The sequence below is a fragment of the Panthera pardus genome, unplaced genomic scaffold (genome assembly GCF_024362965.1).
Source record: "Panthera pardus isolate Hobbes unplaced genomic scaffold, ASM2436296v1 HiC_scaffold_17, whole genome shotgun sequence".
Taxonomy (NCBI): Eukaryota; Metazoa; Chordata; class Mammalia; order Carnivora; family Felidae; genus Panthera; species Panthera pardus.
This window is the reverse complement of record NW_026526732.1, coordinates 134,490,767-134,508,882: the sequence shown is the minus strand read 5'-3', so window position 1 is coordinate 134,508,882 and position 18,116 is coordinate 134,490,767. Positions and strand designations below refer to the sequence as shown.

General features: G+C 36.6%; 1 protein-coding gene across 3 annotated transcripts in view; it reads right to left on the bottom strand.

The window, feature by feature from the left end:
• EXOC2 (exocyst complex component 2) overlaps window positions 1-18,116 on the bottom strand; it is a 280,017-nt gene that overhangs the window by 76,535 nt on the left and 185,366 nt on the right. For all 3 annotated transcript variants that reach the window (XM_019419921.2, XM_019419920.2, XM_053904947.1), the window contains one exon: window positions 1,047-1,188. In XM_019419921.2, the coding sequence (XP_019275466.1) occupies window positions 1,047-1,188 (142 nt within the window). The remainder of the gene's footprint in view (window positions 1-1,046; window positions 1,189-18,116) is intronic.

Sequence of the window (18,116 nt, the reverse complement as noted above, 5' to 3'; positions counted from 1 at the left end):
GGTAAAAGAATGAAAATTAACTCAAGCCTATTAACAATTCACTGCTATATCTACATATATACATCTAAACAGAATCTATGCCTAATATCAACATGACCATTTCTATGTAAGACTCTTATAAAAAAGGTTAATAGGGAGCCTGGTTTTACGTATTTCACATTATTTCATACTACACATAATCCACACATAATCATAAACATTTGACGCATCAAGAAGTTTGATTCAGCAAGCAATAGTTATTTTTAAAATATGTATCATGAAGTGATTTAAATGACTTCATTTGATGTCACAGAAATAATACTGGAACTGTCAATCATCCTTCTCTGGCCCAATTTTCTTTGTTAAATTACTATAATGATCATACTCTTACACATTTTTCCTCTATCTTTCACCTTTTCAGCATTAATAATTAGGTCATATATAGAAGTGACCAGATTTCTTAAATTTTTGGATGATAGTCACAAAGTTATCATATAACTGTCACTCATAGTATATCTATGCAATGAAGCCACATTGCGGGAAAAAGGTACATGTTACTAAAATGATTGAATACTATAAGGTGTAACTAATTACTTTCTGGAATTTAAGAATAATTTTAAGTCTTAAATATTAATAATATAAAGTACACTAATATCCAAACTATCAAAAATGGGTTTAAGCTAGTAAAACGTTAAAATCAAACTAATCCCTGAGTAAATATGAGAAAAAATGTGAATAAAAGAAAAGCATTTTAAGAATATGCTAATTGAGGGGTACCTGGGTGACTAAGTTGGCTAAGTGACTGACTCTTGATTTTGGCTCAGGTCATGATCTCACAGTTTGTGGGTCTGGGCCCTGCATCAGGCTCTGAACTGTCATTATGGAGCTTGCTTGGGATTCTCTCCTTCTCCCTCTATCTCTGCCCCTCTTTGGCAATTGTGCTCTCTCTCAAAATAAATAAACTTAAAAAAAAAAGAATATACTGATTGATAATATCGTATCCATATTTATTACTCTAGATGTACTGGACTACTTTTAGAGAACTTCAGTAAATTGAAACCATTTACCTGTTGGTGGCAGGCAGTCTTTCCAATCAAAATAGCCTGCATAAATTCCAGGTTCTAAGGAGCCAACAATAGGATCTGCTTTCAACTCAATGTAATTTTCAAAGAGTCTTTGATCTAATTCTTTCAATGAGGCCATGCTAACCTATAAACACATAATAAAGAAAAACTGTGAGTTGTCTATTTGAGCATGAAGGAAAAAGTAAAATAATATAAATACTTCAGTATATTTTAAAAATACTTGTAATTTTTCCTAGAAAAATCACGATTTTTGTTTATTTTCAGTAACAAAGACCACAGGTATTTAACAAGAACTAATTACCACATATGGACTATACACAGAAAGTTCAGCCTACATGAACTGCAAGTTCCTGCTGGTAGTGGGAATAGAACAGGGTAAGGAAGGTAGCCTCAGTCCTACAAGTCTGTGCCTGGTCTCACTGGCACTCAAGAGGCCAAGACGTTGCAGAGTAGGTAGGTAGAGTCCTAAATTTGAGAGTAAAGAATCTGTGGGCCCCGGGGCCTCTGCCGTGGACTACTGGTGATCTGTCTGCTTCTATACCACATACTCTAGCAGCTATAAACAGGAATATCTGTGAAGAAGTAAAATTCAGATGTAGAAAAGACAAGCAACAACTTGAACTTAGAAAAATAATGAAAACACTTAAGGAGATTAATGTACAATACAACATAAGACTTTACGGAGATAATACACATGATTTCAAAAAAGCTAACAATTGAGTACATTAATTGGAGCAACCAATGGTCACTACTGAGACTGAAATTGAGTGTAATAAGTACTTCAAAGCACTGAGTAAAATGTAAAGGGGTGGAAATTATGAAAGAAGAGACTTAGATCCAGGAACTCTTATATGCAAAGAAACAGAAATTCAAATAGGATAATATGAGCAGTCACAGAAGAGATAATAAACAAGCAATAGTGGGGAGGAGTTAAGAAGGCAGAATAATAAGAGGGTCCTGGGCTTGTCTTGGCCCTCGAACACAGCTAGAACAACAAACCATTTTGAACACCTAGGAAATCGATCTGAGGATTAATAGAACAATCTGCCTAATTTGTGGAACAAAACAGGGCTGGTACATGGTGTGGAGAGGTGAACTGGGGGAGAGAAGAGCTGCAGTGATGCAGAGGGGAGGGAGAGGAACAAAGAAAGACGGGGAGAGTGCAGTGTGTCATCTTTGCTCAAGAAAGTACTCCCCATGAATGCAGCTAGAGAGAAAGAGTGAATACATGCACAGGGGACTGCACAAGAAAATTGTTCCCCAATATCAATGGCAGAGAAAAACGGAGAGGTTTCAATACAAGTTTTTTATACACAGTGGAGCACAGAGTCTGAAGTTTCAGAGGTCAGTGCCTGGCAGTGCTCCACTAAGAAAGCAGGGCAGAGGCCTAGGAGCAGACAGTACAGTCTGAGATCCCCTGGGTGGCATAGGGAGAAGCACTTCCCCTGCTTAGAGTGCATTTGGTAGTGGCGATAAGGCCTCTGTGAGGCAAAAGACTGGGCAGGCACCATCCCATCAAGCTTCTATGTTCACCCATATAAGAACAAAGATGCTGGCTGAGGGCAGCAAACCCTCACACCAGCTGTGTATTGCAATTTACCCTAAAGTCTGAGCTGCTGCTGCTGCACAGATGCATGATCATTTCCTGGTCTCAGCGCGGGGAGACCCTCCCCCAGAGGATCATTTTGAGTCCGAACCTCAGGGTTTTTTAAGTGCAGGGTTTTGAAGCAGCCAAGCCTGAGGTAAAACTGTGGAAGGAGGCAGCAACTGGTAGGTGAACAACTCTGGGGTAGGTGGGGAGCTGACAGAAGCAGGGAACACAGGAGAGGTAATCCTCTTTCAGTGAGAATACTAAGAACTTCCTCCTCTGGAGATTTGAGAGCTGGCAGAGCCAGTTTCACCATTAGCCCAACAGGGACAGACTCCAGTGAGCTAAACAGCACCACCAAACAGAGAATGGAGCCATTACACCAAAGCCACACTGCCCACTCCAGGTACAGCTCCACTGTAGCAAGCTGACCTGAGAAACAAAGTGGCAGTATCCTCCCCAAGAGGACCAGCACAAATCCCTTCCATGTGCTCAGTCTACTGTACATAGAGTGCTGCAAAATTTCAGCACTAGGAGATACTGAATCTAGATTCACTTGGGTTCCTTTTTGTTTGTTTGAATTTTGCTTCTGTTTTTTTTTGTTGGTGTTGTTTTCTTTTGTTTCTTTGATACAGAAAGAGCAAATTTTTTAAATTTTATTTTATATATTTATTTCAACTTTTAGTTTTTTTTAATTTTAATGTATTTTCTTCTTTATTCTTTTAAACATTTTTTTTTAATGTTTATTTATTTTTGAAAAAGAAAGACAGAGTGCAAGTAGGAGAGGAGCAGAAAGAGAGGGAGACATCAAAATCCACTGGAAGCAGGCTCCAGGCTCTGAGCTGTCGGGAGGGAGCCCGATACAGGGCTTGAACTCACAAGCTGTGAGATCATGATCTGAGCTAAAGGAGGATGCTTAACAGACTGAGCCTCCCAGGTGCCCCGTTTTCTGCTTTTTTCTTATACCTATATTCTATCAAGCTTCTCTTAACAAGCAGACCAAAACACACCTAGGATCTAGCTTCCTTTAATTGATTTTTTAAAGATGTTTGATTTTTTATTTCATTCTATTTATTATTATTATTGTTACTATCATCATCATCATCATCATCATCATCATCATCATCATCATCATTTTTTCTTCCTCCAAAATGACAAGACAGAGGAGTTCATCTCAAATAAAAGAACAGAACAAATGACAGCCAGGAATCTTATCAATGCAGATATAAGTAAGATGTCTAAACTAAAATTTAAAATCATGATTTATGGGGCACCTGGGTGGCTCAATGAGTTAAGTGTCTGATTCTTGGTTTCAGATCAGGTCATGATCTCATGGTTTGTGAGTTTAAGCCTTGGGTCAGGCTATGTGCTGGTGGTGCGGAGCCTCTTTGGGATTCTCTCCTTTTGCCCCTGCCCCCCACTAGCACTTACTCACTCTCTGTCAAAACAAATAAAAAATAAAAACACGATTGTAAGGATACTAGCTGGGCTTGAAAAAAGCATATAAGACCCCAGAGAATCCCTTTCTGCAGAGATATAAGAACTAAAATCTAGTCAGGCCAAAATTAAAAATGCTATCACTGAGACAGATGTAAACCCAAAAGGAGGCCATAAAAACGAGAATAGACAAGGCAGAGGAGCAAATCAGTGATACAGAACACAAAATTATGGAAAATAATGAAGCTGAAAAGAGGAGGGAAACAAAAGTCAGGGATCACAAAGGCAGACTTAGGAACTCAATGATTTATTAAAACCTAATAACATTCATATCATAGGAGTCTCAGAAGATGAAGAGAGAGAAAAAGGAGCACAAGGTTTATGTGAGCATATTATAGCTGAAAACTTCCCTAATTTGGGGAAGGACCAAGACATCAAAATCCAAGAAACACAGAGACCTCCCTTAAGTTCAACAAAAGTTGGGGCACCTGGGTGGTTCAGTTGATTAAGCATCTGACTTCGGCTCAGGTCATGATCTCACAATTCATGGTCTCAAGCCCCACATCAGGCTCTGCACTGAGAGCTTAGAGCCTGCTTTGGATTCTCTGTCTCCCTCTCTCTCTCTGCCCTTCCTCCACTTGTGCTCTCTCTCTCTCAAAAGTAAATAAACAAACATTAAAAAAAAAATTCAACAAAAGCCAGTCATCATCAAGGCATATCATAGTCAAATTCACAAAACACAGAGAGAAAGAAAGCATAATGAAAGCAACAAGGGAAAAAAAGTCCTTAACCTACAAAGGAAGAAAGATCAGGTTGTAGCAGAACTGTCCACAGAAACTTGGCAGGCCAGAGAGAAGTGGCAGGATATATTCAGTGTGCTGAATTGGAAAAATATACAGTGAAGAATTCTTAATCTAGCAAGGCTGTCATTCAGAATAGAAAGAGAGATAAAGAATTTCCCAGACAAACACTCAAGGAATTTGTGACCACTAAACTAGCCCTGCAAGAAGTTTTAAGGGGGACTCTTTGAGTGGAGAAAAAAATGAAAGACCAAAAGCAACAAATATTAGAAAGGTCCAGAGAGGATCACCAGAAACATCAACTATACAGGCAATACAATGGCACTAAATTCAATCTTTCAATAATCACTATGAATGTAAATGGACTACATTTACATAGGGTAACAGAATGGATACAAAAAACAGGAGCCATCTATGTATTGCCTACGAGAGACTCATTTTAGACCTAAAGACACCTTCAGATTGAAAGAGAAGGAATGGAAAAACATCTATCATGCTAATGGACATCAAAAGAAAGCAGTAGTACCCATACTTACATCAGACAAACCAGATTTTAAAACAAACACTGTAACAAGAGATGAAGAAGAACATTATATCATAATTAAGGGGTTTATGCATCAGGAAAACCTAACAAGTGCAAGACTTTATGTCCCTAACATGGAAGAACTAAAATACATAAATCAACTAATAACAAACATAAAGAAACTCACTGATAATAAAACAACAATAATAGGGGACTTTAACACCCAAATTATAGCAATGGGCAGATTATCTGAGCAGAAAATCAACAAGGAACCAATGGATTTGAGCAACACACTGGACCCAATAGACTTAACAGATATATACAGAACTTTCATCCTAAAGCAGAATACACATCCTTTTTGAGTGTGCATGGGAAATTCTCTGGAATAGATTACACACAGGGTCATAAATCAGTCCTCAACAAGTGCAAAAAGACTGAGATCATAGTATGCATATTTTCAGATCACAATGCTATGAAATTTGGTGTAAACCACAAGAAAAAATTTGGAAAGCCCTCACATACATGGAGGTTAAAGAACAACCTACTAAAGAATGAATGGATTAACCAGAAAATTAAAGAAGAAATTTAAAAAAAAACCATGGAAGCAAATGCAAATGAAAACATGACAGTCCAAAACCTTTGGGATGCAGCAAAGGCTAAGAGGAAAGTATATTGCAATTCAGGCCTATCTGTAGAAGCAAGAAAGGTCACAAATACATGATCTAAACTTACACCTAAAGAAGCTAGAAAAGAAACAGCAAATAAAACCTAAAGTCAGCAGAAGGCGGGGAATAAAGATTAGAGCAGAAATAAATGATACAGAAACAAACAAAAAAACAGTATAACAGATCAACAAAACTAAGAGATGGTTTTTTAAAGAATTAACAAAATTGTTAAACCCCCTAGTCAGACGTATCAAAAAGAAAAGAGAAAGGACCCAAAAGATAAAAGCATGGATGAAAGAGGAGAGATCACAATGAACATCACAGAAATAAAAACAGTTGTAAGAGAATACCATGAAACATTATATGCCAACAAATTGGGCAATCTGGAAGAAATGGACAAATTCCTAGAAACATACAAATTACAACTGAAACAGGAATAAATAGAAAATTTGGACAGACCCATAACCAGCAAAGAAATTGAATCAGTTATCAAAAATCTCCCAACAAACAAGAATCCTGAGCCAGATGACTTCCCAGGGGAATTCTATCAGACATTTAAAGAAGAGTTAACATCAATTCTTCTCAAACTATCCCCCCAAAATAGAAGGAAAACTTCCAAACTCATTCTTACAAAGTCAGAATAACCTTGATTCCAAAATCAAAGACCCCACTTAAAAGGAGAATTTAGGTCAATATCCCTGATGATGGATGCAGAAAGTCTCAACAAGATACTAGCAAATCGAATTCAACAGTACATTAAAAGAATTATTCACCATGATCAAGTGGGATTCATTCCTGGGCTGCAGGGCTGGTTCAACATTCACAAATCAATCAACATGATACATCACATTAATAAAAGAAAGGATAAGAACCATATGATCCTGTCAATAGATGCAGAAAAAGCATTTGACAAAATACAGCATCCTTTCTCAATAAAAACCCTCAAGAAAGTGGGGACAGAAGGAACATACATTAACATTATAAAGGCCATGTATGAAAGACCCACAGTTAATATCATTCTAAATGGGGAAAAACTGAGAGCCTTCACCCTTAGGTGAGGAAAAAGACAAGGATGTCCACTGTCACAATTAGTATATAACATAATAATAGAAGTCTTAGCCTCAGTAATCAGACAACAAAAAGAAATAAAAGGCATCCAAATCTGCAAGGAAGAAGTCAAACTTTCACTATTTACAGATGACGTAATAGTATATGCAGAAAACCTGAAAGACTCCACCAAACAATTGTTAGGTCGACCTAACACATGAATTCAGCAAAGTCATAGGATATGAAATCAACGTACAGAAATCTGTTGCATTTCTATACACCAATAACAAAACAGCAGAAAAAGAAATCAAGGAATCGATCCCATTTCCAGTTGCACCAAAACCAATAAGATATCTAGGAATAAACCTAAAGAGGTAAAAGATCTGTACTCTGAAAATTATAGAAGACTTACGAAAGAAATTGAAGGGGACACAAAAAAAATGGAAAAGCATTCCACACTCATGAATTAGAAGAACAAACACTGTTGAAATGAATATACTAGCCAAAGCAATCTACACATTTGATGTAATCCCTATCAAAATACCACTAGCATTCTTTGCAGAGCCAGATCAAACAATCCTAAAATTTGCATGGAACCACAAATCACCCTGAATAGCCAAAGGAATACTGAAAAAGAAAAACAAAACTGGAGGCATCCAATTCCAGATTTCAAGCTATATTACAATGCTGTAATCATCAAGACAGTATGGTACTGGCATAAAAATAGACACACAGATCAATGGAACAAAACAGAAAACCCAGAATGGACTCACAACTTTATGGTCAACTCATCTTTGACAAAGCAGGAAAGAATAACCAAAGGAAAAAAGTCTCTTCAACAAATGGTGCTGGAAAAACAGGATGATGCAGAAGAATGAAACTGGACCACTTTCTTACACCATGCTCAAAAATAAATTCAAAATGGATGAAAGTCCTAAATGTGAGACAAGAAACCATCAAAACCCTAGAGGTTACAGACAGTAACATCTGTGACATTGGCTGTAGCAACTTCTTACTAGATATGTTTCCTGAGAGAAGGAAAACCAAAGCAAAAATTAACTACTGGGACTTCATCAAAATAAAAAGCTTCTGCACAGTGAAGGAAATAAACAAGAAAACTAAAAGGCAACCAATGGAATGGGAGAAGATATTTGCAAATGACATATCAGATAAAGGGTTAGTACCCAAAATCTATAAAGAACTTATCAAACTCAACACCCAAAAACCAAATAACCCAGTTAAGAAATGGGCAGAGGACATGAATAGACACTTTTCAAAGAAGACATCCAGATGGCTAACAGACACATAAAAATGCTCAACATCACTCATCATCAGGGAAATCTCAAAACCACAATGACATACCACCTTACACCTGTTGGAATGGCTTAAAATTAACAACACAAGAAACAATGGGTGTTGGTGAGGATATGGAGAAAGGGGAACCCTCTTACATTGTTGGTGGGAATGCAAAATGGTGCAGCCACTCTGGAGAACAGTATGGAGGTCATTAAAAAAACTAAAAAATAGAACTACCCTACAATCAAGCAATTGCACTATTAGTATTTATCCAAATGATTCAAAAATATAGATTCAAAGGGGTATATACATGCCAATGTTTACAGCAGCATTATCAACAATAGCTAACCTACAGAGAGAGCCCATATGTCCATCAACTGATGAATGGATAAATATACCACATCTGTGGTATATACAAAAAATGAAATATTACTCGGACATCAAAAAGAATGAAATCTTGCCATTTGCAATGATGTGGATGGAGCTAGAATGTATTAGGCTAAGCAAAATAGGTCAATCAGAAAAAAGACAAATACTATATGATTTCACTCATATGTGGAATTTAGGAAATAAAACAGGTGAATCTATGGGAAGAGGGGGAAAAAAGAGAAGAAATGAAACAAAGCACAAGAGACTGTTAATGATAGACAACAAACTGGGTTGATGGAGGGATAATTGTGGGAGATGGGCTAGATGGGTATTAAGGAAGGCACTTGTTGTGATGAACACTGGGTGTTGTATGTAAGTGATGAATCACTGAATCCTACTCCTGAAACCAATATTGCTCTGTATCTTAAATAATTAAAATTTAAATAAAAAAAAAACAAATAGAATAAAATATCGAGATCTACAGACTGACTTTGCAATTTGAATAGGCTTGCTGGGTTCCAGGCTAGACATATGAGATACTGCAAAAAATGTTTAAGTGCCTAATTTCTAAATATTTAAAAAAGAGAGAGAAAATTTTTAAGCTTCCAGCTCAAAAAAATAAATTACTTAAAAAGAATAATCAGTTTGACATGAGATTTCTCAGAAGCAACACTAGAACTTAAAGTCATTGGAATAATATCCACAGGAATGGAATACTATATTAAGCCAAGATGTCATTCATTTAACAGAGTCTAAGAAACAGGTTTCTGGCCATGCAAAGATTCAAAGAATATATATCACCATACACTTGAGAAAGGGTTGACACCTAACAATAGTAAATATATCAGACTAAGAAGGATGAACAATTGAGGATAACAGTGACAGGCAATGAACTTTGAGTTCCCTTCTAGCCTCCCTCATCTCTCTTTTTCTAATAGTTAGAAACATAAACCTACAAGATGATTAGAGATATTCCAGACATGTGAAATACAAATGCTAATACCTGAAAGAGAGGAGGCATCCAAAAAGGAAATACTAATAACAATCTAGAATGACAATGAAAATACAACATATCAAAATCTATGTGACAGAGATATAGCAGTGGGTTTTATAACTAAAAATGCATTAATTAGAAAAAAAAGTTTCATAGGAAGAGAAGGTTAAAATAAATGCTTTAATCTTCTCCCTCAAACAGCAAGAAAAAGAAAATGAAATTCATAGAAAGTACAAGGAAAAATTAAGAAGAGATATCTATTAAATTTTTTTTAAGATTATTATTAGAGGAAAAAATGCGAAAAGTGGGTTCTTTAAAGGGTTATTATAGTGTTATGTTAGTAAGTATGACAACTACAACTACAATCTACAAATAAGTTATAAAGAAGTGGAATTATCTCAATAGATGACAAAAATGGACTTAATAAGTGTCCCTTCTCACCATTTAATTCAAAATTGTACTAGAGATCCTAGTCCATGCACTATAGTAAAAAATATCAGGAAAGAAAACTGTTTTTTTTTTCAAGAAATACTCTAATATATATCTATAAAATAATAACATAATATTAACACCATGTAATAATAAAAAATAGATCAGGGGCGTCTGGGTGGCTCAGTCGGTTGAGCTTCTGACTCTTGATTTCAGCTGAGGTCACGATCCCAGGGTTGTGGGATAGAGGCCTGCATCAGGCTCCACACTGAGCATGGAGCTTGCTTAAGATTCTCTCTCTCTTTGACTGTCTCCTCTGCTCACAGGTTCCCTCTCTTGCTCTCTAAAATTAAATTAAATTAAGAAACAGAATAGATCACACACCTGAATATAACAGTTAAAACTACAAAGCTTCTGGGAAAAAATATTCAGTACACTTGAGTAGGTAAAGATTTTGACAGGGTTCTAAATGATAAATTGGACCTCATCAAAACTAAAAATTTCTACTCAGAAGATAGCATTGTGAAAACAAAACAGCAAGCCATAGAAAAAAAAATATATATCTGACAAAGAATTTACATGCAGATTTCTAAAAATCACTCATAGAAAGGTGAACAATCCAATTAAACTATAGGCAAATGATTTGAAGAAGCACTTCCAAAAAGAAGGTATCTGAATAAGAATACCTAAATGTATAAGAATAAGTGCTTAATAATATTATTTATCAGAGAAAGCAACAGAATTAGCTAAAATTAAAAAAAGAATGATAAAATATTAAGTGTTTGTAAGAACAACATGGAGCAAAAGGAATACTCATACACAGCTATAAAATGAGCAATGAAATGACACACCCACTCTGGAAAACTATTCAGAATTTCAACCCATGACCAGCAATTCCACTTCTAGGTTTATATCCAAGATGAAAGAGTACAAATGTCCACAAAAGACTTTCACAGCAATGTTCATAGCAAGTTTATTCATAAAATCCTCAAACTGGAAATACTGTCTGTTACAATGAGAATGATTAAACAAAACTGAGTTATCCAAACTTAGCAAGAAAAGAAAATAAATTACTTATACATGCAACAATTTGGATGGATCTAAAAAATTATTAAGCTGGAGCAAAGCAGCTAGACATAAAAGATTAGTAACTGGTTCCATTTTACATGAAGTTAAAGAACAGGCAAAACTAATATATGCTAACAGAAATCAAAACAGTGGTGAGAAGGTGCCTACTGACTGGAATGGGGCATGAGGAAAATCTATCTATCTATCTATCTATCTATCTATCTATCTATCTATCTACGTGTGTGTGTGTGTGTGTGTGTACACACACACAAGGTATAGATAAACAAGTTACCTATCAATGCACACTTAATTTTAATTTTGTGTGTTTTACTACATATAATCTATACTTCAATTTTTTTAATGGTTCAAAATAAATGAAAGGGCAGATAGATAATGAAACAAAGAGAAAGTGGAGTGCCAATATTAACGTCTAACAAAGCAGAACTGAGGTCAAGAGTACCAAATAAATTTTGTGGAAATTGAAAAAGATAATGTATGAAACTTATGTAGCACATTTAAAGTACATCATAAATGTTCTCAGCTATTATTATTATTATTATTAAATTAATTTCAACATGCTCAATTTTCACTTAAGCCCTGTTCACACCAGCTGATGAACAAAGATGTTAACTAAGTTTTCTTGACCCTACTTTGCAAGGATAAGGTCTTCCCATAATTTAGGCACTATCTAATAGTGATGAATGAAAGTTAAATGAAAAAAAATTATATTACAGAAATCACAGTCTAATAGGGAAGAAAGGCAAGAAAACTTTGATAAAACATTAAAAGAATATGGCTATTAAGGCAGAGAGGGAGTACTTATGGGGCACTTCTAAGGGCACTGCGAAAAGCTTTCTTAAGAAAAAAAAAAAGGTACTAATTCAGTAATTATGCAACCAGAAATAGATGTACTCACTAAATTCTTAACAAATTAGAACTGGGGAGCACCTTTTAAAGTACTTCAAAGAGTTGGTAATAACTTATAGAAATATAGAATACACCAGGAAGGTAGCATTTCTGATGCAGGGGCAAATAATACTTGGGACAATCTACCATTACATCCTCTTAAGCAGCAATATGCACATCAAAAGATATTCTTAGAGCACACAGCCTGACCTGTGCTGTGTGCACATCAGACAGGTGCTGGAAAACAAACACCGAAGCATGTCTCTCATTTCCTCAATTTCTATATGGTTGTCTTTAACTTACTCAAAATAGTTTTAAAAAATCATTAATTTTAATGTTTCCAATTTAAATTTTCTAATTTACTATTTTAAAAACTTTTTGCTGATTAAGATGGTGGAGAAGTAGGGGGACTGGGATTTCCCTTGCCCCTCAAACGCAGCTGTATTGAGATCAGGTCACTTGGAACACCCAGAAAATCAATCTGCAGGGTGATAGAAAAATCTCCACAGGTGAAGGAAAACAGCGTGGCAGGACAGAGGTGCATGTATGTGAATTGAGGGAGATAAAATGGCAGTGTAGGCATACAGGGGAGGGAAACCTTTCTGTGGAAAGACAAAAAGGAGAGAAAGGTTGTGGAATTACGGTATATTGCTCATACAAGAGAAAAACCTCTCTGGATCATGGACTGGAGAAGGAGAAATACAGAGAGTGCCAGTTTCTATTTTGCAAATAGATTCAGGAACTGAACACTGGAGTTTTCAAAAGTGCCCACTTTCACCGGCTGTGTATGCATATCTGGGGAGAGGAGAGCCACCCCGGGGTACAGTAGCAATCTCAGGTGAGCACTGGGAGACACCAGTCCCTTTCCTCCAGTACTGTGGGAAGTGGCTTTATAGCCTCCCCAAGGATGAAAGACCCTGCAGGCCCTAGTCAAAGGCCCTTTATCGGCTGAGTTAAGTGGCGCTACACCAGAACAGAATCCACCTGCAGGGTTCCTTAAGACATCAGGTTCTGCATCCCAGCCAAATGCTTAGGAGGCATGGGCTGACTGCTACCCTCTGAGGGCTGCTTGAACAGCATGCTTCGAGATACCTGGTCTGTGGAGGAGAGACTGGGGTGTTGCCATTTCTCTCCCCATCACAAAGATGGTGGGGCTTCAGGGACCCCCAGTGGAGGTGGGACCTGCTTACACCAAACACTGCCCCTCCATGCCTGACAACTGCTTATCTACTGGAGGGAGACTGGTACTCAGCAAACCAGACAGTCTGTCCTCCAGACCAGCACAGCCACTGGTCCCAGGCACCAACAGACAACTGTCCTGTGGTTTTCTATGTTAGCCTGGTTTCTTTCCCCCACCCCCTTTGCTTTTTTTTGCTTCTCTTTTCTTTTTCTTTCTACCCTCTTCTTGTTCTCCTTTGGAATCAGGCTCATAGTTTCTGATTTGAGTTTTGGTCAATTCTGTATATATGTGTGTATGTGTATGTGTGTGTATATATATATATATATATATACACACACACATACACACACATATATATATACATACATACACACATACATTTATTTATTTATTTATTTATTTATTTATTTATCTGTTCTATTTGTTTAATCAGGCAATTTTACTTTATTCTTTTTACACCTTTCCTGTATATATATATATATATATATATATATATATATATATATTCACACACACACACATATACACACACACACACACACACACACTTATTTATTTATTTATTTATCTGTTTGTTTAATCAGGCAATTTTACTTTATTCTTTTTACACCTTTCCTGTAACTCCTCTCCTTTATTTTCCTTTCTCTGTCTCTGGATTAAGCTTATAGCTTCTTTGATTCTCTGCTTGGTCTTTTTTTTTTTTTTTTTTTCACTCCTTGCATTTTTCTCTTTGTATGGGATCAGGTTCCACCCCTGCTTTCCTTTTTTTCCAGGGTTATTTCAATGAACAACTCAAAGTACACCTAGTGAAAGGTCCAAACAATCCACCACTATGAGCAAGGAGAAGCTTTGCAGAGGACTGACCATTGGGAAAGAGCAGCCAAATACACAACAACAGAGTACCCAGAACACACTCCAAAAACACTTCTTGAAGTTCCAGGCCCTGGTCACTGTACGACTCCTTTTTAATATAGTAGTACTAGCAGGCACAGGACACATTAACAATCTACTAAAACAAGTAAAAGACAGAAACCTAGCCAAAATCACAAAATGGAAGAATTCTCAAAAGAAAATTCAAGAAGAAATGACAGGCAGAGAATTGCTCAAAAGAGATATAAACAATATATCTGAATAAGAATTTAGGGTAACAGTCATAAAAGACAGCAGACAATCTATTGCTGTAGAGATAAAAGACCTAAGAAATAGTAATGATCAATTAAGAAATGCTATAAATGAGATGGAAAATGAACTAGATACAGTCACAGTGAGGATGGAAGAATCAGAGAAGAGAATAGGTGAAATAGAAGATGAAATTGTAGAAAATGATGAAGCTGAAAAAAAGAGGGAAATGATATTACTAAATCACCAGGAGAGACTTAAGAGAACTAAGTGATTCCATGAAACAAAACAATATCCACATCATAGGAGTTCCAGAAGAAGAAGAAGAGAGAGAAGGGAGCAGAAGGTTTATTTGAACAAATTATAGCTAAGAACTTCCCTTATCTGGGGAAGGACACAGGCATCCAAGTCCAAGAGGCACAAACAATTCTCTTCAAGATCAACAGAAACAGGTCAACACCATGACATAGTATAATGAAACTAACAAAATAAAAGATAAAGAGAGAATTCTGAAAGCAGCTAGGGACAAACAGGCCTTAACCTACAAGAGTAGACACATAAGGGCAGTAGCAGACCTGTCTACTGAAACTGGGCAGGTCAAAAGGGAACGGTAGGAAATCATCAATGTGCTAAATAGGAAAAAGATGCAGCCAAGAATCCTTCATCCAGCACGGCTGTCTTTCAGAATAGAAGGAGAGATACAGGCTTTCCTAGACAAACCAAAGCTAAAGGAGTTCATGACCACTTAACAAGCCCTGCAGGAGATCCTAAGGGGGACTTTGTGAGTGGAAAGCAGCAAAGACTACAAAGGACAAGAGACATCACCACAAACAGGAAATCTACAGATAACACAATGAAACTAAATCCGTATCTTTCAATAATCACTCTGAATGTAAATGGACTAAATGCCCAATCAAAAGACATAGGGTATCAGAATGGATAAAAAACAAGATCCATCTATGTGCTGCCTGCAAGACACTCATTTTAGCCATAAAGACACCTGAAGATTGAAAGTGAGGGGATGGAGAACCATCTATCATGTCACTGAATGTCAAAAGAAAGCCAGAGTAGCCATAGTGATATCAGACAAACTAGATTTTGAAACAAAGCCTGTAACAAGAGACGAAGGGCATTTTATCAAAATTAAGGGGTCTATCCTTCAAGAAGAGCTAACAATTGTAAATATTTATGCCCCCGATGTGGAAACACCCAAATATATAAATCAATTAATCACAGGCATAAATAAATGTATAGATAACAATACCGTGATTGTAGGGGACTTTAATAGTCCACTTCCAAGAGAGAACATCTAGGCAGAAAATCAACAAGGAAACAATGGCTTTGAATGGCACATTGAACAAGATGGACTTAACAAATATATTCAGAACTTTTCACCCCAAAGCATCAAACTACACATTCTCGAGTACACATGGAACATTCTCCAAAACAGATCACATACTAGGTCACAAAACAGCCCTCAACAAGTATAAAAGAATTGAGATAATACATGCATATTTTCAGATCATAACTCTATGAAACTTGAAATCAACCACAAAAAATTTAGACAGCCCCAAAATACATGGAGGTTAAAGAACATGCTAGTAAAGAATAAATGGATCAACCAGGAAATTAAAGAAGAAATTAAAAACTATATGGAAGCAAATGAAAATGAAAACACAACAGTCCAAACTCTTTGGGATGCAGCAAAGGCAGTACTAAGAGGAAAATATATTGAAATTCAGGCCTATCTCAAGAAGCAAGAAAGGTCACAAATACACAACCTAATCACAGCTAAAGGAGCTACAAAGGCAGCATCAAAGAAAAAACCAAAGCCATCATAAAAGAGAAATAATAAAGATTAGAGCAGAAATAACATAGAATCCAAAAAAACCAGGTAAAACAGATCAATGAATCTAAGAGCTGGTTTTTTGAAAGAATAAACAAAATTGGTAACCCCTAGCCAACTTCTCAAAAAGAAGAGAGGACCCAAATAGATAAAATCATGAATGAAAGAGGAGAGACCACAACCAACACCACAGAAATACAAATAATACTGTGAAAAATTATATGCCAACAAACCGGAAATGAACAAATTCCTAGACAATCACATACTAACAAAACTCAAGTGGGAAGAAACAGAAAATTTGAACAGACCCATAACCAGCAAGGAAATTGAATTGGTTATCAAAAATCTCACAACAAATAAGAGTCCTGGGCCAGATGGCTTCCCAGGGGAATTCTACCAGACATTTAAAGCACAGTTAATACCTATTCTCCTCAAACTGTTTCAAAAAATAGAAATGGAAGGAAAACTTCCAGACTCATACTATGAGACTAGCATCACCTTGATCCCAAACCAGGTAAAGACCCCACTAAAAAGGAGAATTATAGGCCAATAACCCTGATGAACCTGGATGCAAAAATTCTCAACAAGATACGAGCAAATTGAATTCAACAGCATATTAAAAGAATTATTCACCATGATCAAGTGGGATTCATTCCTGGGATGCAGGGATGAATTTGATTTGTTGCAAATCAAACAATGTGATACATCACATTAATATAAGAAAGGATAGGAACCATATGATCCTGTCAATAGATTCAGAAAAAGCATTTCACAAAATATAGCATCCTTTTTAAATAAAAACCCTCAAGAAAGTAGGGATGGAAGGAACATACCTTAACAACATAAAAGCCACATATGAAAGGTCCATAGCTAATATCATCCTTAATGGAAAAAAAAACTGACAGCTTCCCCAACTTGAGATCAGGAACACGACAGGGATGTCCACTCTCACCACTGATGTTCAACATAGTGTTGGAAGTCCTAGTCTCAGCAATCAGACAATAAAACAAAAGGCATCCAAATTGTCAAAGAAGAAGTCAAACTTCCACTCTTCACGGATGACACGATACTCTACATGGAAAACCTGAAAGACTCCACCAAAAACCTGCTAGAGCTGATACATGAATTCAGCAAAGTCACAGGATACAAGACCAATGTACAGAAATCGGTTACATTTCTTTACACCAATAAGGAAGCAATGAGAAGAAATATCAAGGAATCGATCCCATTTACAACTGCACCCCATAAATATTTATATTTACATTTACAATTTACATTTACAATATTTACATTTACAACTGTACCATAAAATACCTAGGAATAACCCTAACCAAGGAGGTAAAGTATCTGTATGCTGAAAATTATAGAATGCTTACGAAAGAAACTGAAGACACAAAGAAATGGAAAAACATTCCCTGCTCATGGACTGGAAGAACAAATATTGTTAAAGTGTCAATACTGGGGCACCTGGGTGGCTCAGTCGGTTGAGCATCCGACTTTGGCTCAGGTCATGACCTTGCAGTCTGTGAGCTCAAGCCCAGCGTCTGGCTGTGTGCTGACAGCTCAGAGCCTGGAGCCTGCTTTGGAATCTGCATCTCCCTCTCTCTCTGCCCCTCCCCCGCTCATGCTCTCTGTCTCTCTCTCTGTCAAAAATAAACATTAAAAAAAAGTTTTTAAATGTCAATACTACCCAAAGCAATCTACATATTCAATGTAATCCAATCAAAATAGCACCAGCATTCTTCACAGAGCTAGAATAAGCAATCCTAAAATTTGTATGGAACC